This window comes from Lampetra fluviatilis, chromosome 50 (assembly GCF_964198595.1).
Source record: "Lampetra fluviatilis chromosome 50, kcLamFluv1.1, whole genome shotgun sequence".
Taxonomy (NCBI): domain Eukaryota; kingdom Metazoa; phylum Chordata; class Hyperoartia; order Petromyzontiformes; family Petromyzontidae; genus Lampetra; species Lampetra fluviatilis.
This window is the reverse complement of record NC_136324.1, coordinates 5301120-5328720: the sequence shown is the minus strand read 5'-3', so window position 1 is coordinate 5328720 and position 27601 is coordinate 5301120. Positions and strand designations below refer to the sequence as shown.

General features: G+C 59.3%; 1 protein-coding gene across 1 annotated transcript in view; it reads left to right on the top strand.

The window, feature by feature from the left end:
• LOC144948658 (E3 ubiquitin-protein ligase HACE1-like) overlaps positions 1 to 22559 on the top strand; it is a 63655-nt gene extending 41096 nt beyond the window's left edge. Inside the window, exons 10-13 of the mRNA XM_078878296.1 lie at positions 7340 to 7438; positions 8791 to 8861; positions 17620 to 17733; positions 22315 to 22559. Of these exons, the coding sequence (XP_078734422.1) occupies positions 7340 to 7438; positions 8791 to 8861; positions 17620 to 17733; positions 22315 to 22417 (387 nt within the window). The 3' untranslated portion in view covers positions 22418 to 22559. The remainder of the gene's footprint in view (positions 1 to 7339; positions 7439 to 8790; positions 8862 to 17619; positions 17734 to 22314) is intronic.
• The last annotated feature ends 5042 nt before the right edge of the window (positions 22560 to 27601 follow it).

Here is a 27601-nt window from a genome sequence, read left to right as displayed (position 1 = left end):
TGTTTGTGTGTGTGGGGGGAGTACGTGAGGTGTGGTGGTGTTTGTGTGTGTGTGTGGGGGGGGAGTACGTGAGGTGTGGCGGTTGTTTGTGTGTGTGTGTGGGGGGAGTACGTGAGGTGTGGTGGTGTGTGTGTGTGGGGGGAGTACGTGAGGTGTGGTGGTGTTTGTGAGTGTGGGGGGGGGAGTACGTGAGGTGTGGTGGTGTGTCGTGTGTGGGGGGGGAGTACGTGAGGTGTGGCGGTGTTTGTGTGTGTGTGTGGGGGAGTACGTGAGGTGTGGTGTGTTTGTGTGTGTGTGGGGGGAGTACGTGAGTTGTGGCGGTGTTTGTGTGTGTGTGGGGGGGAGTACGTGAGGTGTGGCGGTGTTTGTGTGTGTGTGGGGGGGAGTACGTGAGGTGTGGTGGTGTTGTGTGTGTGTGGGGGGAGTACGTGAGGTGTGGAGGTGTTTGTGTGTGTGGGGGGGGAGTACGTGAGGTGTGGCGGTGTTTGTGTGTGTGGGGGGAGTACGTGAGGTTGTGGCGGTGTGTGTGTGTGTGTGTGGGGGGGAGTACGTGAGGTGTGGCGGTGTGTGTGTGTGTGGGGGGAGTACGTGAGGTGTGGCGGTGTTTGTGTGTGTGGGGGAGTACGTGAGGTGTGCGGTGTTTGTGTGTGTGGGGGGAGTACGTGAGGTGTGGCGGTGTGTGTGTGTGTGTGGGGGGAGTACGTGAGGTGTGGCGGTGTGTGTGTGTGTGGGGGGGGGGAGTACGTGAGGTGTGGCGGTGTGTGTGTGTGTGTGGGGGGGAGTACGTGAGGTGTGGCGGTGTTTGTGTGTGTGTGGGGGGGAGTACGTGAGGTGTGGCGGTGTTTGTGTGTGTGGGGGGAGTACGTGAGGTGTGGCGGTGTGTGTGTGTGGGGGGGAGTACGTGAGGTGTGGCGGTGTGTGTGTGTGTGGGGGGGAGTACGTGAGGTGTGGCGGTGTGTGTGTGTGTGGGGGGGAGTACGTGAGGTGTGGCGGTGTGTGTGTGTGTGGGGGGAGTACGTGAGGTGTGGCGGTGTTGTGTGTGTGGGGGGAGTACGTGAGGTGTGGCGGTGTTTGTGTGTGTGTGTGGGGGGAGTACGTGAGGTGTGGCGGTGTTGTGTGTGTGTGGGGGGAGTACGTGAGGTGTGGCGGTGTTTGTGTGTGTGGGGGGGAGTACGTGAGGTGTGGCGGTGTTGTGTGTGTGTGGGGGGAGTACGTGAGGTGTGGCGGTGTTTGTGTGTGTGGGGGGGAGTACGTGAGGTGTGGCGGTGTTTGTGTGTGTGGGGGGGGGAGTACGTGAGGTGTGGCGGTGTTTGTGTGTGTGGGGGGGAGTACGTGAGGTGTGGCGGTGTTTGTGTGTGTGGGGGGAGTACGTGAGGTGTGGCGGTGTGTGTGTGTGTGGGGGGAGTACGTGAGGTGTGGCGGTGTTTGTGTGTGTGGGGGGGGGGGAGTACGTGAGGTGTGGCGGTGTTTGTGTGTGTGGGGGGAGTACGTGAGGTGTGGCGGTGTTTGTGTGTGTGTGGGGGGAGTACGTGAGGTGTGGCGGTGTTTGTGTGTGTGGGGGGGGGGGGAGTACGTGAGGTGTGGCGGTGTTTGTGTGTGTGGGGGGAGTACGTGAGGTGTGGCGGTGTGTGTGTGTGTGGGGGGAGTACGTGAGGTGTGGCGGTGTGTGTGTGTGTGGGGGGAGTACGTGAGGTGTGGCGGTGTTTGTGTGTGTGGGGGGAGTACGTGAGGTGTGGCGGTGTTTGTTTGTGTGTGTGGGGGGGGAGTACGTGAGGTGTGGCGGTGTTTGTGTGTGTGGGGGGGAGTACGTGAGGTGTGGCGGTGTGTGTGTGTGTGGGGGGAGTACGTGAGGTGTGGCGGTGTGTGTGTGTGTGGGGGAGTACGTGAGGTGTGGCGGTGTTTGTGTGTGTGGGGGGAGTACGTGAGGTGTGGCGGTGTTTGTGTGTGTGGGGGGGGGGGAGTACGTGAGGTGTGGCGGTGTTTGTGTGTGTGTGGGGGGGAGTACGTGAGGTGTGGCGGTGTTTGTGTGTGTGGGGGGAGTACGTGAGGTGTGGCGGTGTGTGTGTGTGTGGGGGGAGTACGTGAGGTGTGGCGGTGTTTGTGTGTGTGGGGGGGGGGGGAGTACGTGAGGGTGTGGTGGTGTTTGTGTGTGGGGGGGAGTACGTGAGGTGTGGTGGTGTTTGTGTGTGTGTGTGGGGGGAGTACGTGAGGTGTGGCGGTGTTTGTGTGTGGGGGGAGTACGTGAGGTGTGGTGGTGTTTGTGTGTGTGTGTGGGGGGAGTACGTGAGGTGTGGTGGTGTTTGTGTGTGTGTGTGGGGGGAGTACGTGAGGTGTGGTGGTGTTTGTGTGTGTGTGGGGGGAGTACGTGAGGTGTGGTGGTGTTTGTGTGTGGGGGGGGGAGTACGTGAGGTGTGGCGGTGTTTGTGTGTGTGTGGGGGGAGTACGTGAGGTGTGGTGGTGTTTGTGTGTGTGTGGGGGGGGAGTACGTGAGGTGTGGTGGTGTGTGTGTGGGGGGGGAGTACGTGAGGTGTGGCGGTGTTTGTGTGTGTGTGGGGGGAGTACGTGAGGTGTGGCGGTGTTTGTGTGTGTGTGGGGGGAGTACGTGAGGTGTGGTGGTGTTGTGTGTGGGGGGGGAGTACATGAGGTGTGGCGGTGTTTGTGTGTGTGTGGGGGGAGTACGTGAGGTGTGGCGGTGTTTGTGTGTGTGGGGGGGAGTACGTGAGGTGTGGCGGTGTTTGTGTGTGTGTGGGGGGGAGTACGTGAGGTGTGGCGGTGTTTGTGTGTGGGGGGGGGGGAGTACGTGAGGTGTGGCGGTGTTTGTGTGTGTGGGGGGGAGTACGTGAGGTGTGGCGGTGTGTGTGTGTGTGTGTGGGGGGAGTACGTGAGGTGTGGCGGTGTGTGTGTGGTGGGGGGGAGTACGTGAGGTGTGGCGGTGTGTGTGTGTGTGGGGGGAGTACGTGAGGTGTGACGGTGTTTGTTTGTGTGGGGGGGGGAGTACGTGAGGTGTGGTGGTGTTTGTGTGTGGGGGGGGGGAGTACGTGAGGTGTGGTGGTGTGTGTGTGTTGTGGGGGGGAGTACGTGAGGTGTGACGGTGTTTGTTTGTGTGGGGGGGAGTGTACGTGAGGTGTGGCGGTGTGTGTGTGTGTGGGGGGAGTACGTGAGGTGTGACGGTGTTTGTTTGTGTGGGGGGGGAGTACGTGAGGTGTGGTGGTGTGTGTGTGTGGGGGGGGGAGTACGTGAGGTGTGGTGGTGTTTGTGTGTGTGTGGGGGAGTACGTGAGGTGTAACGGTGTTGCGTGTGCAGGGGGAGTACGTGCAGCTGGTGACGGAGTTGAGGATGACGCGCGCCATCATCCCGCAGATCAACGCCTTCCTCGCCGGGTTCCACCGCTTCATCCCCCCTGCCCTCGTGCAGTTGTTTGACGAATACGAGCTGGTACGCACGCACGCACGTGTACACACGCACGCACGTGTACACACGCACACGCACGCACGTGTACACACGCACACTCACGCACGCACGTGTACACACGCACACTCACTCACGCACGTGTACACACGCACGCACACACGTGTACACACGCACACTCACGCACACACGTGTACACACGCACGCACACTCACGCACGCACGTGTACACACGCACACTCACTCACGCACGCACGTGTACACACGCACACTCACGCCCACGCACGCACCCACATGTACACACGCACGCACACACGTGTACACACGCACACTCACGCACACACGTGTACACACGCACGCACACTCACGCACGCACGTGTACACACGCACGCACACTCACGCACGCACGTGTACACACGCACACTCACTCACGCACGCACGTGTACACACGCACACTCACGCCCACGCACGCACCCACATGTACACACGCACGCACACTCACGCACGCACGTGTACACACGCACGAACTCTCATGCACGAACACTCACGCACCCACATGTACACACGCACGCACACTCACGCACGCACGTGTACACACGCACACATATACATGTACACTCGCACACACAAACAATTCCTCTCTCTCTCCCGCACTCCTACACACACCTACACACACCTACACACACCTACACACACCTACACACACCTACACACCTACACACACCTACACACACCTACACACATAGACGCCTACAAAGACTATTGGGGCAAGTGCTGTTAGCGAGCACCTATGAAGGCTGGCATGGCACACCGAGGGGGTGGGTGGCCAACACCACGCCCGGCCGCCTTTGTCTCCCTAGTGGCGATGCTCACACACCGCACCAGGTACTCATTTGAGGCTGAGTCGACCTAGGGGAGACCCAGGACCGGTTCAGATAATCGTCACCGGTGTTCGCCCGTGAGCGGGAATCGAACCCAGGTCGCCAGGTTCGCAGCGCAGCGTAGCGCTAACCGCCACGCTACCGCTCCCCCACCGATGTAGACGCACACGCACACTTACACACACGTACTCATGTACACACACACACACTGCACCCCCCCCCCCTGCCCCCCCGCGTCTCCCCCTGGGTGGTGTCTGCACTCATTTTCTCAAACTCCTTAATCGCCGCATCGCGTAATGAGCCGTGGAGAACGCCGTGCGAAGGGGGTGGGCAGGGGGACGGGGGGAGGGGGACGTAGGGGGGTGGTGGGGGGGGGGGGAAGTGTTGGGGCTTCGGGGATCAGAGCGTGGGGATCAGGGATTGGGGAGAGGGGATCACGGCCACGGGAGACGACGTCTCCACGCCGCCCCGGGGGGGGTTCCGGGTCGATCTCCGCCGATCCCCGGGTCGTCCGGGGTTAATCCAGGGGGGGGGGGGGTGGGGGGGGGGGGCTCCAGGTGCGAAGTTAGCCCCCCGCCCTGGGACCCGTTATCTTCTCGCCGCTAATCCCGCCGTTTCCTCAACCCGCGTCTTCCGCTCCCCCCCCCCCCCCGCTCCCTCCCCCGCTCCCCCCCACCCAGCCGTGCCTGGGCGATGAGGTTGGAGCCATCAGAATGAGCTCGCTCTCAATCCGTCTCCCGCAGCGCCACGCCGCCTCCACGTGTCGCCTCCGCACGCACACCGCTCGCGCTCCTGCTCGCCCGCCCGCCACAAGCCTCTGCCCTCCCTCCCTCCCTCCTCCTCCTCCTCGCCACCCACCTCTGTGTGTGATCGGGACCCGTGCTCATGCTCTGGTTACCGTTACCGTGAACTTCACTCGTCGATTCGTACACCCGAGATGAGGCCTCGGTCTCTGCCAGACACTCACCGCTCACCGTTTCATGTCATCCAACACCAACCTCCACGCTGTAGCTCACAACAACACGTTCACTCACTCACTCACCCCCTACATTCACTCACTCACTCACCCACCCACCCACCCACTCACCCACCCACTTACTCACTCACTCACTCCACCCACCCACCCACCCACTCACCCACCCACCCACCCACCCACACTCACTCACTCACTCACCACCCTCCCACCCACCCACCCACCCACTCACCCACCCACTCACCCACCCACCCACTCACCCACCCACTTACTCACTCACTCACTCACTCACCCACCCACCCACCCACTCACCCACCCACTCACTCACTCACTCACCCACTCACCCACCCACCCACCCACTCACCCACTTACTCACTCACTCACTCACTCACCCACCCACCCACCCACTCACCCACCCACTCACTCACTCACCCACCCACCCACCCACTCACCCACCCACTTACTCACTCACCCACCCACCCACTCACCCACCCACTCACTCACTCACTCACCCACCCTCCCACCCACCCACTCACCCACCCACCCACCCATTCACTCACTCACTCACTCACCCACCCACCCACCCACCCACTCACTCACCCACCCACCCACCCACCCACTCACCCACCCACCCACTCACCCACCCCCCCACCCACTCACTCACCCACCCATCCACCCACCAACCCACCCACTCACCCACCCACCCACCCACCCACCCACTCACCCACCCACCCACTCACCCACCCACCCACCCACCCACCCACCCACTCACTCACCCACCCATCCACCCACCCACCCACCCACCCACTCACCCACCCACCCACCCACTCACCCACCCACCCACCCACCCACCCACCCACTCACCCACCCACCCACTCACCCACCCACCCACCCACCCACTCACCCACCCACCCACCGACCCACCCACTCACTCACTCACCCACCCACTCACTCACCCACCCACCCATCCACCCACCCACCCACTCACTCACCACACTGCAGGTCACCTCACTTCCCTTTCTGCTTCTTCCCTTGCCCAGCTCCATTCTGGACCTTCCCCCCATCCTCGTCTCTCCGCCCCCCGAACTCTCACGGCCACCCTCGCTCGTTTGAACACGGCCGCTGTGCACCCCCTGCCTCTACACCTCTGCTACCGGTGCTGTTCATTGCTGGCCGCTCAACTGAGCGAAACAAAAAAAAAAAGCTGTGAGTCGTGTGTTGAGCGCGTGTCGAGTGCACGCGAGAGCGTGGTGAGTTGCGTGGTGAGCGAGCGGTGAGCGAGCGGTGAGCGAGCGGTGAGCGAGCGGTGAGCGAGCGGTGAGCGAGCGGTGAGCGTGGCACGTGCGGTGCGGCCCTTGCGTCCATCCGTGCGGCGTCGTCGCGAGCCCCCCCCCCCCGTGCCGTTACCCCCACCCCCCCCCTCCACCCACCCCGCCCCCCCCATCCCCCCCACCCCCGACCCCCCCACCACCCCACCCCCCACCCCTGTAATGAGCAGCTCGTTGATTGGATCCTCACAACTGCTGATGGCGGCGTTCAGCGTGGAGCGATGGCGCAGGGGTGGCGGTGTGGGGGATGTGGGGGGTGTGGGGAGGTGTGGGCCCCCCCCCCACCTCACAACGGCCGGCCGAGGCAGCCAGGGGGGGAGGGGGGGGTTGTGCTTTGGGGGGCGCCCCCTACCCCCCCTCCCCCCCGCCTGCAGATCGTTGTCTGCGATGGGACGTGGGTCGCCGGGAGTGGCGACCAGAGCCCGGAGAAAACCCAGCACCGTGCTGCTGTTGTACGAGGGGGAGGGGGGGGGGGGGGGTGGTTGAAGCTCCAAGCTCCACACAGAAGGATTTAAGAATCCATTGCTGTGCTGTCATCCGCTGGCCACTTCGCAGCCTGAGCCTACGATGTCTGATATGTTTCCGTGTCCCCGTGTCTCCACGTGTCCTGTCGCCATGTCGTCCTTCTGTCTCCACGACCTTCTGTCTACGTGTCCCCCGTGTTCTGTTCCCGTGTCCCCATATTCCTCTGTCTCCGTGTCTCCGTGTCTCCGTGTCCCCGTGTCCCCGTGTCCCCGTGTCCACGTGTAGGAGTTGCTGCTGTCCGGGATGCCGGAGATCGACGTTGAGGATTGGGAGCGAAACACGGAGTACGGGAGCGGATATGAGCCCAGCGCCCCCGTGATCCAGGTACATGGGGGCACGGGGACACGGGGACACGGGGACAGGGAGACACGGACACACGGAGACACTGAGACACTGAGACAGGGGGACATGGGGACAGGGGAACACGGAGACACTGAGACAAGGGGACACGGGGACACGGAGGCATGGAGACACGGACACACGGAGACACTGAGACAAGGGGACAAGGGGACACCGACACACGGAGACACTGAGACAAGAGGACAAGGGGACACGGACACACGGAGACACTGAGACAAGGGGACAAGGGGACACGGACACACGGAGACACTGAGACAAGAGGACAAGGGGACACGGACACACGGAGACACTGAGACAAGGGGACAAGGGGACATGGACACACGGAGACACTGAGACAAGAGGACAAGGGGACACGGACACACGGAGACACTGAGACAAGGGGACATGGGGACACGGACACACAGAGACACTGAGACAAGGGGACATGGGGACACGGACACACGGAGACACTGAGACAAGGGGACATGGGGACACGGACACACGGAGACACTGAGACAAGGGGACAAGGGGACACGGACACACGGAGACACAGAGACACAGACACACAGAGACACGGGGACACTGAGGCATGGAGACACGGACACACGGAGACACTGAGACAAGGGGACATGGGGACACGGACACACGGAGACACTGAGACAAGGGTACAAGGGGACACGGGGACACGGAGACACAGAGACACGGACACACAGAGACACGGGGACACGGAGGCATGGAGACACGGACACACGGATACACTGAGACAGGGGGACATGGGGACACGGGGACACGGGGACATAGAAACACAGGGACATGGAGGCATGGAGACACGGACACACGGATACACTGAGACAGGGGGACATGGGGACACGGGGACACGGGGACATAGAAACACAGGGACATGGAGGCATGGAGACACGGAGACACGGAGACAAGGGGACAAGGGGACATGGGTACCCAGATACACGGGGACACGTGGATACGGAGACACGGAGACAAAAGTACGCGAGCAGATACGAGCCCAGCGTATATGATATAGTGTGTGATGGTGGTGATGTGTGATGGTGTCTGATGGTGTGTGATGGTGATGGTGTGTGATAGTAATGGGGTGTGATGGTGTGTGATGGTGTGTGACGGTGGTGATGGTGGTGGTGGTGTGTGCAGGTGGTGATGGTGGTGGTGTGTGAAGGTGGTGATGGTGTGTGATGGTGTGTGACGGTGGTGATGGTGGTGTGTGATGGTGTTGATGGTGGTGATGGTAATGGGTGTGTGATGGTGTGTGATGGTGTGTGATGGTGTGTGATGTTGTGTGATGGTGTGTGATGGTGGTGGTGTAGTGGTTCTGGGAGGTGGTGCAGGAGCTTTCGCAGGAGGAGCGGGTGCTACTGCTGCAGTTTGTCACCGGCAGGTGAGAACAGCACACAGTAACACAACAACAAAAACAACCGCCATTCGCCACTAAGTGGCGTTGACGTCACCACGACGCTTGTGCCAGGCCACGTGCACCTTGAGGCCAAGTGAAGTGTCGAACGCCCGCTGGCAGGTCACGGGGCAGACCCAGGTGCCATGGGTCGACTGACCGAGATGACCAAGATGACTGGCTGATGCACCACCTGTGCCCCCTACTGTACCAACTTGCTGTGTTTTAGCCACCCGGCGCTCCGCTCGTTGTTGTGAGCGTCGCTCCTCCGCCCTCCGTTGTTGTTGGAGGGCGACTGCCTCCAACTGCCCAGTAGCGTCCTTCACGAGCCTCCTCCACTGAGGCCGATCTTGGCACCGCTGGTACCAGTCATCGGCAAGTCCACTCAGCTCCACGTCCTCCTGTACCACATCACTCCATCTCTTCTCTAGCCTGTACCGCGCCCGTTTAGCCCCCTCAATCCGGCCGAACAAAAGCTGTTTTGGCATGCGGTGGCTGGGCATGCGGACTACATGACCCAGCCAACGCAGCCTTGCCTGCTGGAGGAGCTCACCGATGGGACTTTGCCCCGATCTTTCAAGGATTTGTGAGCTCCTCACACAATCCAGCCTGGTTAAACCCAGGATGGATCGGATTCCAAAGAACACAGGATGAGATGGAACTATCCTTTGTGCAAGCACTTCCAAGAGTTCATGAACAGTGAGCCTGGTGAAATTTGGGGAGCGCATCGTCAGTAGTGAACCTTTGGTTCCTAGGGTGTTTCGGCCTTTCATACTATACACCCTCCCCAAAGGCGGCCAGCGACAGGGTGATCAATCCTACGCTTGCGTCCCATTCCCAATTAGTCATAGGAGTTGCCTTGTTGTTGATAGCCAACATCCCATGGGACTATGCATGGCAGGGGCGTCCTCCTCCCTGAGCCAAGCATTGTTGACTGCATACCTCCTGGCCCTCTCACTTTGGGGCCCAGCTGGGGTCTTTCCTCTTCATCCAGAGCCACTGACTGCTGCCAGCCTAAATGTTTCCAACCGGCGAAGATGCTCCACCAGGGGGTCCACGTTTCACAAGCGTAGAGAAGGGAGGGAATGACTGTGGCCGAGAAGACTTGAAGCTTCGTGCAGAGCGACAGACCAGGTAGCTTCCACACAGCGTTATGCAACCGATGAAAATATATTGCCGCTCGACTGATTCGGAGTGAGACCTCTGCTGTTAAACTGGAGCCGGTCATATGCACACTGCCCAGGTGGGAAACTCTCCACTCTCTCCACAACTGCCCGATCACCGATTGGGAGTTGTGGGGGTGGAGTGTCCGATGGTACAAAATACCCAGGCAGGTGCTTAGTTTTGGTGGGGCTGATGGTAAGGCCCCACCTTTTAGTGGCACGCTCCAGTCTCAGCAGCAGCGTCTCCAATTCCTCCTCTGAATGAGCAGCTATTACCAAATCATCGGCATACATAACATGGTTGACCAATAGGGAGCCATCCCTTGATCGCACCCGGGCATCGATCAGCCTCCCATTATATCTGTACCAAAAATATATGTTAAATAATGTGGGAGCCAGAGGACATCCCTGTCGCACCCCAAGGTGTACAGGGAATTGCTCTGACTCCCGGCCACGTAGTTTACCCGGGCCCGCTCACCATCATGAAGGTCCTTAATGATCATGAGCAGCGGGTCAGGGACTCCGAAAGCACGAAGAACAACCCAGAGCCCAGGCTTACTGGTGGTATCATAGGCCTTGACCAGGTCAATAAAGCAGAGATGTAGGTCACACCTACACACACACCTACGCACACACCTACGCACACACCTACGCACACACCTACACACACACACCTACACACACCTACGCACACACCTACGCACACACCTACGCACACACCTACACACACACACACCTACGCACACACCTACGCACACACCTACGCACACACCTACGCACACACCTACGCACACAAAGACAAAGATTCCCCCGTGTAGCCTTAACAGACGGTTATGGAAAGTGCTGTTAGTGAGCACCTATGAAGGCCAGAACAGCACACGAGGGGGTGGGTGGCCAGCACCACGCCCGGCCGCCTTTGTCTCCCCAGTGGTGATGGGGTGCCACAGTGGCAAGATGTTAATTCCCTCGCCTGATATGCAGGAGGTCTTGGTTTCGATCTCAACCCTAACGCCTGCTGTATATTTGGAGTTTGCGTGCCTCTCTCCCCGTGGTCACGTGGATTTTTCTCCGGGACGGCCGGTTTCCCCGACACATTTGGCTGCTACAAATGTCCACGTGATAAGCCACTTCGTTGAGCTATCATCTGTGGCCAGGTCGCTTCTGATAAAGAGGTGCGTATCCCAGTGGGCCTTACCTGGTAACATAAAAATAAACGTTTTTTGTCGTTTACACGCCGCACGAGACACTCATTTGAGGCTGAGTCTACCTAGGGGAGACCCAGAACCGATTCAAATATTCGCCACTGTTATCAATCGAACCCAGGCGCCGGGTTCGTAGCGCAGCGCGCTAACCGTTGCGCTACCGCTCCCCACGACACGGACACACTCACACGGACGCACTACCCCGCACACAGCATCACGCTGCAAACAGCATGGCATCACGACGAACCACACGGCAGGCTGACGCACACACGCACAGAGAGACAGCGAGAGTGACAGGAAGACACGTGTAGCGTTGGACAAACAGAGGCGTAAAGCAAGGCATACAGATTTCGATAGACAAGTCAACTCCCCGGGGTATAGGGGGACGGACAGTTAGACTGGTAATAATACATAGGCATGCAGGCAGACGGACACTCTGGTAACACACAAAAAGAGAATTAGACACAGGGAGAGTCCGACAGACAGACGTAGAGTTAAATTGGCAGGTAGAGAGGTAGGTGGGTTGGTCAAGTATTAGACAAACAGGCCGACTGATAGCTACACGGACAGACAGACAGACACACTGATAGCTACATAGATAGATATAGTGGTAGCTACATAGGCAGACAGACAAAGAGACTGATAGCTACATAGGAAGACAGGCAGCTCTGTAGACAGTGCTACAGACAGGCATCGCTAACGATAGGCAGCACTACCAACAGGCAGATAGGTACCTATATAGACTGACAGCCACGAAGACTGATAGCTACATAGGAAGGCAGGCAGCACTACAGACAGGCAGATAGGTACCTATATAGACTGACAGCCACGAAGACTGATAGCTACATAGGAAGGCAGGCAGCACTACCAACAGGCAGATAGGTACCTATATAGACTGACAGCCACGAAGACTGATAGCTACATAGGAAGGCAGGCAGCACTACAGACAGGCCGCACTACTACAGACAGACAGCGCTACAGACAGACAGCTCTACACACAGACAGTGCTACAGGCAGACAGCACTACACACAGACAGCTACACACAGACAGCTACACACAGACATCGCTACACACAGACAGCTACACACAGACAGCGCTACACACAGACAGCTACACACAGACAGCGCTACACACAGACAGCTACACACAGACAGTGCTACACACAGACAGCTACACACAGACAGTGCTACACACAGACAGCTACACACAGACAGTGCTACACACAGACAACTACACACAGACAGTGCTACACACAGACAGACAGTGCTACACACAGACAGCGCTACACACAGACAGCACTACAGGCAGACAGCTACACACAGACAGCTACATACAGACAGCGCTACACACAGACAGTGCTATACACAGACAGTGCTACACACAGACAGCACTACAGGCAGACAGCTACACACAGACAGCGCTACACACAGACAGCGCTACACACACACAGTGCTACACACAGACAGCGCTACACACAGACAGCACTACAGGCAGACAGCACTACACACACACAGTGCTACACACAGACAGTGCTACACACAGACAGTGCTACACACAGACAGCTACACACAGACAGCTACACACAGACAGCTACACACAGACAGCGCTACACACACACAGTGCTACACACAGACAGTGCTACACACAGACAGTGCTACACACAGACAGCTACACACAGACAGCACTACACACAGACAGCTACACACAGACAGCTACACACAGACAGCACTACACACAGACAGCTACACACAGACAGCTACACACAGACAGCACTACACACAGACAGCTACACACAGACAGCTACACACAGACAGCTACACACAGACAGCTACACACAGACAGCTACACACAGACAGCGCTACAGACAGGCAGACTGACAGCTGCGTGGAGCGGCAGGCGGCGGGAGAGCGGGCGAGGGGGGGGAGAGAGCGGGCCGCTCGTTTGCATGGCGGAGATTTAATTTGCGGACTTCTCGCGGGCGCCGTATTTCTTGCGGAGCGGGAGCCCTGACACGCATTTGTACGCGATTAGGGACGTGGAGGGGGGGCAGCGCTGATGGTTGGGGGGGGGGGGGATTGGATGGGTTGGTGGTGGTGGTGGTGGGGGGGGAAGGGAGTGTTTACGGGCGATCGGGCAACATTTCTGAAATTAAGAAAGCACTGATTTAGCTGCCACGGTGCCAGGGGAGAGACGAGGAATTGGGGAGAGAGGGAGGGAGGGGAGGTGGGGGTAGGGGGTGGGGTGGGGGGGGCAGAAGGGAGAATGAGAGGAGAGAGAGAGAGAGATGGGACTGTGAGGAGAGAGGGGCAGGGTTGCGATCCATATGTGAGGACGTAAATCCTCTCCGCGGGATCGGTATTGACGAGGGCTCTCATTCATCGGGGGTCTCACAAGGGGGTCTTACAAGGGGGTCCCACGGGGTCCCACGTGGGTCTCGTGGGGTGTGGATCTACACGGCGCTCGACGCTCAGTCAGGCGCTACGGCATCGTCATCATCGTTATCGTCATCAGCCATGATCTCTCCACTGCTGGGTGAAGGCTCCCAAAGCTCTCGCCGCCTCTCACGCTTCCCCCGATGGAACAAACCCACGCGGCTCCCCTCGCACGAGTTGATCTCCCCGCTCCGTCTCCACGGGGCTCGTGCCCTCCCTCGGCCGCCGCTCCGCAGAGGTCGCAAACGGGTTTTGATTCCTTACCCGTACCCGTACCCGGCCGCACCAGGGTCGCAAACGGGTACCCGTACCCGGCCGTACCCGTTTGCGACCTCTGGGATGAAGCCATGTTGCAGGCGCGGGTGGGTTGATTCTAGGAACTTGAATTGTGAGAAGAGACAAGACGTTGGGAATTGAGTGACAAACAGTTACTCACAAGTGACTCACAGCCTACCCGTACCCGTACCCGGCTGCACCAGGGTCGCAAACGGCTACCCGTACCCGGCTGGGTACGGGTAGCCGGGTATCGGGCAGGGTACGGGTATCGGGTACCCGGTTGCGACCTCTGCCGCTCCGCGATCGGTCTCGATCGCCGGCCCGCTCGCCGTCGCGGGCGGCCCGTGCGACGATTTCTCCTCCTCCTCGCCGCCGCCGCCGCGTGGTTTCTCTCTCACTCACGCGCTCCTCTCTTCGTCTCCCAGCACAGTCCACGGCACCGCCCCCCCCCCCACCCCCCTCTCCCCATGCGTCTTTGCGCACTTTTCAGTTCTCGCTTTGTCAGTGGGCCAGGTGCCTGATTCAGGAAAACGTCACGTAGGCACGTGCCACCTGCCGTGGCTTACGAATCAGAGTGGTGGACGGGTGGACGGGTGGGTGGACAGGTGGACGTGTGGACGGGAGGACAGGTGGATGTGTGGACGGGTGGACAGGTGGGACGGGAGGACCGCTAGGCAGGCCTACACATAGAGAGCGATCGCTCTCCATCCATTAACTGCCTCCCCCACCGGCACTCGTTAACCCTCTGCTCGTTACCCCCCGGCCGGACCCTAAAGCACCCCCCCCCTCCCCCCCCGGTGTTGTCGGGGGCAAGAGGGGCCGCGGTGCTCAATCACTCCTGCTCGGAGCGTTTGCGAATTAAAAATTGATTTGCGGCGTTTTGCGCTCATTAATGCTTAAATTATGGTCCAGAGTTGTCATGGAGACGGATGCGGAGCAGAGTGAGCGGTGGAGGGGGGCACACGTGCACGCACGCACGCACACACGCACACGTGCGCGCACTCACACACTCACGCACACATACACGCATATACACACGCACACGAGGTCACCCGTATAGCCCACGTAGACCGTTGGAGCAAGTGCTGTTAGCGAGCGCTTATTTAATCGCTCACTCGCTGGGTCAGTGACGCGCGCACTCGCCCACGAGGGGCTGATGTGGCCAGCACCACGCTCCCCAGTTGTGATGCTTGCGCAGTGCGCTGGTGTTGACCAAGGACTGGTGTCAAACTCAAGTTTGCACGTTCACACACTCGCATCGCCATCGCCACCATCGCTGTCACCACCATCGCCACCATCGCTGTCACCACCATCGCCACCATCGCTGTCACCACCATCACCACCATCACTGTCACCTCCATCGCCACCATCGCTGTCACCACCATCACCACCATCACTGTCACCACCATCGCCACCATCACTGTCACCTCCATCGCTGAGCATGTCTGTGAGGTCTTGGGGGAGGAGAAATCCGTCAGCCTGGAAAACATCATGGGGAAAAGTGGGGATGACCCTGCTGAGGCTGCCGTGCCTCAAATATTGGAAGAAGAAGTCACCCCCTGTGAGTGGCTGGCTGAGGTGCCATCTGTTGAGGAAGTACTGAAGGTGATCCAGAGTCTGAGACCAGGAAATGCACCTGGTCGAGATGATCTCCCAAGCGAAATGCTGATGGAGGATGGCGTTTGTGCACTTAATGGCGAATGCCGGTTGTTGTATAGATGAGTGATTCAGTGTGTATGTTAGTGAGTGCGTAGGTGAGTTAGTGTGTCGGTGAGTGAGTAGGTGAGTGAGTTAGTGTGTAAGTGAGTCAGTGTGTCGGTGAGTGAGTGTGTATGTGAGTGAGTGTGCCGGTGAGTGAGTCAGTCTGTCGGTGAGTGTGTAGGTGAGTGAATTAGTGTGTATGTGAGTGAGTCAGTGTATATGTGACTGAATCCGTGTGTAGGTGAGTGAGTAAGTGGGTAGGTGAGTGAGTGTGTAGGGGAGTGAGTGTGGAGGTGAGTGCTTGTGTTGGTGAGTGAGTGATTGTGTAGGTGAGTCAGTGTGTAGATGAGTGAGTCAGTGTTTGGAAGACTGAGTGCGTATGTGAGTGAGTGTGTAGGTGCGTGCTTGTGTAGGTGAGTGAGTAAGTGTGTAGGGGAGTGAGTGTGTGAGTGAATCCGTGTATTGGTGAGTGAGTGATTGTGTAGGTGAGTGAGTGTGTAGATGAGTGAGTCAATGTTTGGATGACCGAGTGCATATGTGAGTGAGTGTGCAGGTGAGTGCTTGTATTGGTGAGTGAGTGATTGTGTAGGTGAGTCAGTGTTTGGAAGACTGAGTACGTATGTGAGTGAGTGTGCAGGTGAGTGCTTGTATTGGTAAGTGAGTGATTGTGTAGGTGAGTCAGTGTGTAGATGAGTGAGTCAGTGTTTGGATGACTGAGTGCGTATGTGAGTGAGTGTGCAGGTGTGTGCTTGTGTTGGTAAGTGAGTCATTGTGTAGGTGAGTCAGTGTGTAGGTGAGTGAGTCAGTGTTTGGAAGACTGAGTGCGTATGTGAGTGAGTGTGCAGGTGAGTGCTTGTGTTGGTGAGTGAGTGATTGTGTAGGTGAGTCAGTGTGTAGGTGAGTGAATAAGTGTGTCGGTGAGCGATTGAGTCGACTGCATGGCTCGTGCGCTGCTGGGATAATGCAACAGCAGCAGCAGCAGCCTCGGCAGCGAGTGGCCCCGCGGGGCGCGTGTTGAGCGGCACTATGTCGCGCTATGTCGCGGCGCTATAAACCCTAATAGCTACGCGGCAATAACACGATAGCAAAGCGGCGGTCGCCTCCGTTGCCTTCCCCCCCCACTACCACCACTCCACCCCCGCCACTCGCCGCTTAAGAACACATCGTTCATATTCACTTAGCGCCTCTACCAGCGGCACGCGGAGGTAGGGGGGGGCGCCGAGAGGAGCGGTGCGGTGGGAGGTGGAGGAGGAGGTGGAGCGCACGTGCGTCAATCACACACGCGTACGAACGCGCGTGCGGGAGCGCACGCATACAGACAAAGATCCGAGATTTGAAGCTTTCGTGACTGCAAGGATTCATACTCTTAGTTTTTTCGGGAAAGTCACGTGGGTAAAAAAATGAAGTTAAAATTAATAAAAAAATAAAATGATAAAAATCACGACTTTTCGGATCAAGCAAATCTGGCTGTGACGGTCCCACCTGATGACGGAGACTTGTGTTGCCTCCGAAATGTCGTGATTTTTATTATGTTATTTTTATGAATTTTTTATTTCATTTTTTTACCTACGTGACTTTACCGAAAAAACGAAGAGTACAGACAAAGATCCCCCCGGATGTAGCCTCAGCAGACTGTCGGGGCAAGAGCTCTGTAAGCGAGCTCTGTAAGCGAGCTCTGTAAGCGAGCGCTGGCACGGCACACGAAGGGGGTGGGCGGCCGGCCGCCTTTTTCTCTCCGGTGGCAACGTTTACACATCGCAGGACCGGTTCAGATAATCCTCACTGGCGTTGGTCACGAGTGGGAATCGAACTCGGGTCGCCGGGTTTGTCGTGCGGCGCGCTAACCGCTGCACCACGTCTCCGACACACGTGCACGTGAACATGTGTCTGTGTGTACGCGTGAACACACACCCATCCAGTGACACACACGCATTCACCTACGCACCCTCTGTCCCCCCCCCCCCCCTCCAGTTCACGAGTCCCCCACGGAGGGTTCGGTTTCCTGACCGGGGGCTCGGGCCTGCAGCGGTTCAACATCACGGCCGTGGCCTACACCGCCAACCTGCTGCCCACAGCCAGCACATGGTGAGCTCGCACGCACGCACACACAGGCAAAAGTCCCCCGTGTAGCCTGCATCGGAAGTTAGGCAAAGTGCTGCCAGCGACCGCCCATAAAGGCCGGCGTGGCGCACAATGTGGTGTGGCCAAATCGCCACGCCCTGCCGGCTTTGTCTCCCAAGTGCTGATGTTGATCACACACTGCACCAGGTACTAGTTTAAGGCCCGGTTGGCCTAGAGGAAGCCCAAGATCGATTCAAATATCATCGCTGGTGAGCGGGAATTGAACCCGGTCTGATGTGTTCGGAGCGAAGTGCGCTAACCACTGCGCCACCGCTCCCCAAAGACACAAATCGCCCACATAGCCAACTGGAATGACCTTTCATCCGTGACCCTAACCCTGACCTCTGCCCCATTCCGCCTGCCCCCTGACCCCACCGGTTACCGTCCCGGGATGAGAGCCAATTGGGTGGCTCGTTAGAGGGGAGGTCAGAGGGCGCGGGGTGCATAATGGCTGTGTCAGGGACTCTGGGTTGGACTCGAGGTTACAGCCGCTGCTCGTCATTGAGCCGGGCTCACAAGTGGAGTGATTCGATGGCGTCGGCAAGACAAAAAAAAAAGGTCCCGATCACGGTCGACTTAAAACTCAACGCGTTCGTCAATAACACCGTCTGCGCGTGCGTGCGTCTGTGGCCTGAAAAGGAAAACAAAAATAGGCGACGTTTCGGGAAATGTCCCTTCTTCAAAGAGCAACCGTGAATTCTCATAAGCAAGGCCACAGCGATGGGTTTTGTGGTCTGTGCTTGTGCACAGTGCCTGACACTCGCCGCTAACGCGGTGACGAACGTCGCCAAAGCCACGATGGCCCCGGGTCTCACGGAGGACCGCACGGAAGACGGGAGGTCGTGACCTTCTGTTGCTGCAACATGGAGGCGTCGGTGCTCAATCTCCCGTTCACACTCCTGCAGAGCCAGTGGTGGAAATTCCTCGTTCCTATGGCGGCGGGTGAATCTCTCTACAGGACAATCTCCGTTGACTTGTAGTACCAGCAAGTGGTAGTACAAAATGTTGTCCCCGGAGGGAGAGACGATGATGAGCCGAGTCGACCCCCCAAGCGGGATTTGACCTCTTGACCTCGCAGACCGTTCGCTCCCCCCCGTGGGGCCGGCTCGGGAGCGGGAGGAGCGGTGGGACGCGCGGTGGGGAGCGGTGGGACGCGCACAGAACCTTCGGTGGGACGCCCGGTATCCACACACGGATCGCCCTGCACCTTAAACTCAAGGAACGGGGTCAGTTCGGGGTCACGGCTGGCGCTGGACACCCCGACCTTAACACATGGGGTCAAAGATGGACTGCGTGGCTCCGCCAACACCACATTGGAGTGGTGGTCAAGGGATGGAGGTAGTGGGGGGGGGTGAGGGGTGATACCTCTGCCTCCACCCCCTGCCAGCGATGTCGATAAACGAGCGAGGGGATTAATTGGGGCGTAAATACGGGAGGGCGGCACGGCCAGGGAGCGTAAATAGCGACGCAGCTTCATTACTGCCATGGATTTTAAACTCTTGCGATTGCTTTTGCCAGGGGCTGCGGTGAGGACACGAGCAGAGCAATGTGCCTGACTGTGCGTGTGTGCGCACGTGTGTGCACGCGTGTGTGTGCATGTGTGTGCAGGCGTGTGTGCACGCGTGTGTGTGTGTCTGGGGAGCGGTAGTGTAGTGGTTAGCGCGCTGCGCTACGAACCTGACCACAAGAGTACGATTCCCGCTCACGGCCAACACCAGTGACGATTATCTGAACCGGTCCTGGGCCTCCCCTAGGTCGACTCAGCCTCAAACGAGTACCTGGTGCGGTGTGTAAACATCGCCATTGGGGAGACAAAGGCGATCGGGCGTGGTGCTGGCCACCCACCCCCTCGTGTGCCGTGCCGGCCTTCATAGGTGCTCGCTAACAGCACTTGCCCCTACAGTCTGTCAGGAGATCATTGTCATAATCTTTCTTTTGATTGGAGGAGTAATCTTCTTCACAGATGTCCAGCAGGGCCGGATCAGCAAGTTTACATGTGCAAGGGGGAGCGGTGGTGCAGTGGTCAGCGCACTGCAATACCCCCTCGTGTGCCACATCAGCCTTCGTAGGAGAGGATTTTGATTTGAAACCCCGAGTCTCTCTTCTCTCTCTGGGGGTTCATAATGGCCGTGTTGTGTACACTGAGTCAGCTCTGCTGAGATCTGGGGGTCCAAAACGCACAAGGCTTAGTCTCCCTCTCTCTCTGTGGGTTCATCATGGCCGTGTTGTGTACACTGAGGCAGTCCTGCTGAGATATGGGGGTCCCAAACCCCACAAGGCTTAGTCTCCCTCTCTCTCTGTGGGTTCATCATGGCCGTGTTGTGTACACTGAGGCAGTCCTGCTGAGATATGGGGGTCCCAAACCCCACAAGGCTTAGTCTCCCCCTCTCTCTGTGGGGGTTCATAATGGCCGTGTTGTGTACACTGAGTCAGCCCTGCTGAGATCTGGGGGTCCAAAACGCACAAGCCTTAGTCTCCCTCTCTCTCTGGGGGTTCATGATGGCCGTGTTGTGTACACTGAGCCAGCCCTGCTGAGATCTGGGGGTCCAAACCCCACAAAGCTTAGTCTCCCTCTCTCTCTGGGGGTTCATGATGGCCGTGTTGTGTACACTGAGCCAGCCCTGCTGAGATCTGGGGGTCCAAACCCCACAAGGCTTAGTCTCCCTCTCTCTCTCTGGGGGTTCATAATGGCCGTGTTGTGTACACTGAGCCAGCCCTGCTGAGATCTGGGGGTCCAAACCCACAAGGCTTAGTCTCCCTCTCTCTCTGTGGGTTCATGATGGCCGTGTCCAGCTGGCACGGCCGAGAGCCGGCCGCTGGCCGCGGTTCGGCAAGAGGGGGGGAACCCGGTGACCGCTCACGAACCGCACCACACCGCACCACGCCACACCACACCGCACCACGTCGCACCACACCGCACCACACCACACCACACCGCACCACACCACACCACGCCACACTGCACCACACCGCACCACACCACACCGCACCACACCGCACCGCACCGCACCACACCGCACCACACCACGCCACACTACACCACACCGCACCACACCGCACCGCACCACACCGCACCACACCGCACCACACTGCACCACACCACACCACACCACGCCACACCACACCACACCACGCCACACCACACCACACTGCACCACACCGCACCACACCACACCGCACCACGCCACACCACACCGCACCACACCACGCCACACCACACCACACTGCACCACACCGCACCACACAGCACCGCACCACGCCACACCACACCGCACCACGCCACACCACACCGCACCGCACCACGTCGCACCACGCCGCACCACTACTGCACCGCACCACACCACGCCACACCGCGCACCACACCGCACCACACCACGCTGCACCACGTCACACCACACCACGCCACACCACACCACACTGCACCACACTGCACCACACTGCACCACACTGCGCCACACCACACACACCACACCACACACACCACACCACGCCACACCACACACACCACACCACGCCGCACCACGCCACATCGTGCACCACCGCGCACCACCGCGCACGCTTTGCATAATCTGTCTGAATTGCGTCTCTGAGGATTGGGAAATTGTCGGGTTGATTGTCATGCGATGAATCAATCACAGTGGCTGGGCAGGGGTGGGGGGGGGCATGGGGGGCGGTGGGGAGGAGGGAGGGGGGTGCCTCATGGGGCATGGGTCGGGAGGGTAGGGGCACGGGGGAGCGAGTGGGATAATTGCGTTAGCGGTGTGTGTGTGTGTGTTGGTGTGAGTCAGTGTGTGTGTGTGTTGGTGTGAGTCAGTGTGTGTGTGTGTGTTGGTGTGAGTCAGTGTGTGTGTGTGTTGGTGTGAGTCAGTGTGTGTGTGGATTGGTGTATTTATGTGTGTGTGTGTGGGTATTGATGTGTGTGTATATTTACGTGAGTTAGTGTGTGTGTGGATATTGATGCGTGTGTTTATGTGAATTAGTGTGTGTGTTGGTGTATTTAATTGTGTGTGGGTAATGCTGTGTGTGTGTGTGTTGACGTGGGTTCGTGTGTATGTGTGTGTTTGTGTATTTATGTGTGTGTGGATATTGATGTGTGTGTTGACGTGGGTTAGTGTGTATGTGTGTGTTGGTGTATTTATGTGTGTGTGGATATTGATGTGTGTGTTGACGTGGGTTAGTGTGTATGTGTGTGTTGGTGTATTTATGTGTGTGTGGATATTGATGTGTGTGTGTGTATTTATGTGAGTTGGTGTGTGTGGATATTGATGTGTGTGTTGATGTGAGTTAGTGTGGTGTGTCAGTTCCCACTCAAGACCCATAACAGTGGCGAATATTTGAACCGGTCCTGGACCTCCCCTAGGTCGACTCAGCCTTACACGAATACCTGGTGCGGTGTGTAAAGGCGGCCGGGCGTGGTGCTGGCCACCCACCCGCTCGTGTGCCGTGCTAGGCTTTCATAGGCGCTGCTACTCGCTAACGACACTTGCCCCAACAGTCTGTTAAGCCTACGCGGGGGACCTTTGTCTGTGTGTGTGCGTGCGTTAGTATCAACATGCTGAAGCTGCCCGAGTACCCGAGCCGGGAGTCCCTGCGCGATCGACTCCTCGTGGCGCTGCACTGCGGCAGCCAAGGATACAGCATGGCCTGACACAGCATCCACACAGCATGGCCGATATAGGCACTCGCATGACCACCTGATAAAGCGCTCGCTCTGCCTGACGCAGCACTCGCTCACTCAATAAATCACTCAGTCACTCGCTCGCTCACCAGGGATACGTTATGACTCGACACAGCACTCACTCACCTAGCCACTCACTCAGCTGCTCGCTCACTCAGCCACTCACTCACTCAGCCACTCGCTCACTCAGCCACTCGCTCACTCAGCCGCTCGCTCACTCAGCCACTCGCTCTCTCAGCCACTCGCTCACTCAGCCACTCACTCAGCCACTCACTCAGCCACTCGCTCACTCAGCCACTCACTCAGCCACTCGCTCGCTCAGCCACTCGCTCACCCAGCCACTCACTCAGCCACTCGCGTACTCAGCCACTCGCTCACCCAGCCACTCACTCATCCAGCCACTCACTCAGCCACTCACTCACTCAGCCACTCACTCAGCCACTCGCTCACTCAGCCACTCACTCAGCCACTCGCTCACTCAGCCACTCACTCACCCAGCCACTCACTCACCCAGCCACTCACTCAGCCACTCGCTCACTCAGCCACTCACTCAGCCACTCGCTCACCCAGCCACTCACTCACCCAGCCACTTGCTCAGTCACTCACTCACCCAGCCACTCACCCAGCCACTCACTCAGCCACTCGCTCACTCAGCCACTCACTCACTCAGCCACTCACCCAGCCACTCGCTCACTCAGCCACTCACTCAGCCACTCACTCAGCCACTCGCTCACTCAGCCACTCGCTCACTCAGCCACTCACTCAGCCACTCGCTCGCTCAGCCACTCGCTCACCCAGCCACTCACTCAGCCACTCGCTCACTCAGCCACTCGCTCACTCAGCCACTCGCTCACCCAGCCACTCACTCAGCCACTCGCTCACTCAGCCACTCGCTCGCTCAGCCACTCGCTCACCCAGCCACTCACTCAGCCACTCGCTCACCCAGCCACTCACCCAGCCACTCACTCAGCCACTCGCTCACTCAGCCACACTCTTCTCTGCCGCTTCCACACCGTGGACCACCCGGCGGCTGAGCGTGCTTGGCGAGGACCCTGGTGCGGGGAAGCGGCTCCTTTCCAACGGCGACCCCAGTCCCTGTCCCCCCCCCCCCCCCCCCGTGTCTCGCTGTCTCCGACGCGTTCGCGGTCCGCACCACGCTGTCTCCGGCGCGATGTCCAACGTCGAGACGCGACTCTGTCTACGCGTGCGCCCCTGCAGAAGCTACCAGCGCGTCGAGTGAAACGTCGGACATCGGCCCGGCCCGGCAGGCCCGCCGCGGCCGTCCCCATCCTCCTCCGTGCCGAGGAGGAGGAGTTCGCTCGGCGGTAGCGCCCCCCCCCCTCCATGCGTCATCCCCCCCCCCCCTCCTGACACCAGGCCCCCCCCCTCCACGCGTCATCCCCCCCCCCCTCCTGACACCAGCCCCCCCCCCCTCCTCTCCACACCCCCCTCCTCCTCCTCCTGACACCGGAGCCCCCCCCCCCCCCCTGCTCCCCATAACCCCCTCTCGGTGAAACAGTCGGCACCGTGGAATGGAGTCTGGAGGAACTGAAATGAGAAATCAATGCTCGCGAATCTCGCGCCGCGCCCGCGACCCCTGGGGTGACCCCATCCCTATGGTCGTGACCCCCCCTCCCCCTCCTCCCCCTCCTCTCCGTGCGGCTATTTCCAGGTTCTGTGTGCGTCCGTTTTGAGTGCGGTGTGCCCCCCCCCACCCCCGCCAGCCCCCCCCCACCGCCCTTCAGTCTCATCCGCACCACGATCGACGCTTTGCTCGCTTTGGTCTCAGCCGCCCTCTCTTGAGCCAACGCGATTCTCCTCGCCGCGCGTCGCCAGCGTCACGGCGCGCCCTCTCTGTGCCCGCTGTGAGGGGATGGGAGAGAGGGGACACGGGAGAGGGGATGGGAGACGGGGGACACGGGAGAGGGGATAGGAGAGAGGGGATGGGAGAGAGGGGATGGGAGTGAGGGGACACGGCAGAGTCCCCGGTGCGCTGTGTATACATCAGCACCGTGGAGACGAAGGCGACCGGCCGTGGTGCTGGCCACTCGCTCCCCTCGTGTACCCGTTCCAACATTCATAGGCGCTCGCTCGCAGCACTTGCTGCTATAGTCTGCTGAAGGCTATACGGGGGACCTTTGTGCGAGCGCATTCACCTCCTCCCCGCGGCTGTCCCTTCGCTTGAAACAACAACAACAACGACGACGACGACTGTTTCACATCCCACCATCCACAAGGCCTGCTGGAAGTGCAACACGTTTAGTGTCGCATCAGCAGAGGCTCACTTGAAGCATTGCTGGCGACCTGCGAGCAGCTGTTGATTGGCCAGGGATGCGATCTGGTCACGTGTGGGTCCCCACTCCTTAAAACATTGGCGTCTTCGTTGCCGTCAAGCAAATGTCGCGCTCGAGTTGTATGCAAACGCGGAATCCAGCCAACGCGGTTTCCCGCTCACGCGAGCATCGACCCACTTGCTGCTCACCCGTTTACAGCCCTACAGAGCCAGTGGGGGAAATTCCACATTCCTATGGCTGCTGCTGCTGCTGCGAGTCTTTAAGGTGGCGAGTGTGGCGGCAGCGGTTGCGTGTCTGTGATTGGTGGCCACCGCATGCGGAGGCTGGGTGACCACGTGGCCACCTTGGGAAAGGGGCCTGTTAGCAGACCTCCGTTAGGGGTCAATGTGTCAGGGCGTTGGACGGTCAGGCCATTAGGTCACAGGACGTGGCATGGACCGTGTCAGTAGATTCATGATGTTTGGGGGGGGGGGGGTTAATTTAATCAAGATTGCGAATGACCTACTCTGTGCTTAGCGGAGAGTGCCACGTGGGTGGGAATTCGTTCGTCGAAGAATCGCATGGATGAGTTTTGTCGATGGCACTAACGGAGGGGACACGCGATTTCTTTCCGAGCTATGTTGGCCGGTATTTATATTTTGATAGAAGATTCGAAAGTGATTTTCTCGCGCGTCGCTGGGCCTCGTTCGTGATCGGTGGGGAGGGAGGGGGGGGGTGGGTCCGTTCGTCGAACCTCGAGAAACGTGGCCAAAAAAAGAATCTGTCTCGCGCTGTACTCAACATTTTTTTTTATGAATAAAATAAAACTGATCACTGTTACGAGATGGATCATTCCACGTGGTCAGGACGCGCCCTGCGACCGTTTTGATTGTTTACTGACGAGAGATGCAAGCGACGTCACCGACAACCGGCAGCGGTGCACGGGCGAGGCGCGGTTCAACAAAAACAAAAACCGGGCACGCTCGTCGCAAACAGCGTGTGAGGTGGCGTGCATGCGTGCGTGGCCTCGAAAGTAAAAAAAATTATAAACACCCGACGTTTCGGGAAATGGTCCTGCATAGCAAATACAGAGGCCGGAATAAAATAAAAGAGTTGGAGACATGTTGTTTGGAGACGCGCTCGTTTACACCTCTGGGGTCTGATGACAATCGCATTTGACACAATGTTTTCTGACGACGTGCCACTAATAAACACGCGCTATTAATAAACACGTGCCAATAACGAGCGCGTGCGACGAACGAACACGCGTCAATTACAAACACGCGTCACGTGTCCATCAACGAGCGCGTGACACTGCGCGTGGCACTGCGCGTGACACCAATAAACGCGTGGCACCCTTTGGGGGGCTGCCCGAACGCGGACAATCGGGAGGGAGCGGTTCCTCTTGAGAGCGTTTTTGTGGGGCTGAGGTTTTTGTTGTTGCGGCTCGCAACATTCGCGATGCGTAGTGGCAGCTCACCGGGGGGGTGAGGGGCGTGGGGGTGGGGGTCAGGGGGGGTGAGGGGATGTGGGGGGGTGAGGGGGTGTGGGTGGTGAGGAGGCGTGGGGGTGGGTGTGGGGGGTGGGGGTGTGGGGGGTGGGGGTGAGGGGGCATGGGGGGTGAGGAGGCGTGGGGGGTGGGGTGTGGGGGTGAGGGGTGTGGCGGGTGAGGGGGTGTGGGAGTGTGGGTGGTGAGGGGTGAGGGGTGAGGAGGCGTGGGGGGTGGGGTGTGGGGGGTGGGGTGTGGGGGTGAGGGGTGTGGGGGTGAGGGTGAGGGGGTGTGGGGGTGTGGGTGGTGAGGGGGTGAGGGGTGAGGAGGCGTGGGGGTGGGGGTGAGGGGGGTGGGGATGTGGGGGGTGAGGGGGGTGGGGGTGAGGGGGTGTGGGTGGTGAGGGGGTGAGGGGTGAGGAGGCGTGGGGGGTGGGGGTGAGGGGGGTGGGGATGTGGGGGGTGAGGGGCGGGGGGGTGAGGGGTGGGGGGGCGTGGGGGGTGAGGGGGTGGGTGGGTGGGCGCGCTGCCGCAGAGATCGCGAGGACCAGGAGGCCATCAACGAGGAACGGAGCCGCGGGGAGGAGGAGGAGCGCTTCTATCGAGAGATGCGCGTGTTTGTGTTTTTTCTTAACGCCGCACTCGCACTGCGCGTCGTTCGTGTAGACAAAGGTTCCAAAGTGATGTGGAACCTTTGTCGACGACTCGCGGTGTCGCTCGGCAGCGTGCTCGACACCGCCACATGGCGAGCCCCCCTCCCCTCTCCCCCCCCCCCTCTCTCTCTTTCCCCCTCCCTCTCTCTCTCTGCGTGCCCCGGGCGTCTTCTGCAGGGATCGGCTGCTGTGGGAAGCACTTCTGGCTTGATCTGATTGACGTATTTAATGATGCACTTGTCGTGCCACGCGGATTCTGATCGCCCCCCCCCCCCCCGACTTCCTCATCAGACGCGGCTTAGAGTCCCGCAAGTGCAGCCGCCGTTGTTGGGGGAGGAGAGGTGGGGGGGAGGTGGGGTGGGGGGAGAGGTGGGGGGGAGGAGAGGTGGGGGGGGAGGTGGGGTGGGGGGAGAGGTGGGGGGGAGGAGAGGTGGGGGGGGAGAGGTGGGGGGGTTTATAGCTCCAGCCTCACCGAGACGGTGCCTCCATCTCCTCCATCTCCTCCTCTCGCCTCCTCCATCTCCTCCCTCCTCCATCTCCTCTATCTCCTCCTCCCCCATGTCCCTCCATCTCCTCCTCCTCTCGCCTCCTCCTCCTCCATTCCTCCATCATTCCTCCTCTCGCCTCCTCCTCCATCCCCGTCTCCTCCATCTCCTCCTCCTCCATCACCTCCTCTCGCCTCCTCCTCTCGCCCAACCGCTTCTCCGCAGAGAACGTGGCCCGCGCCACGGCACCGGTTC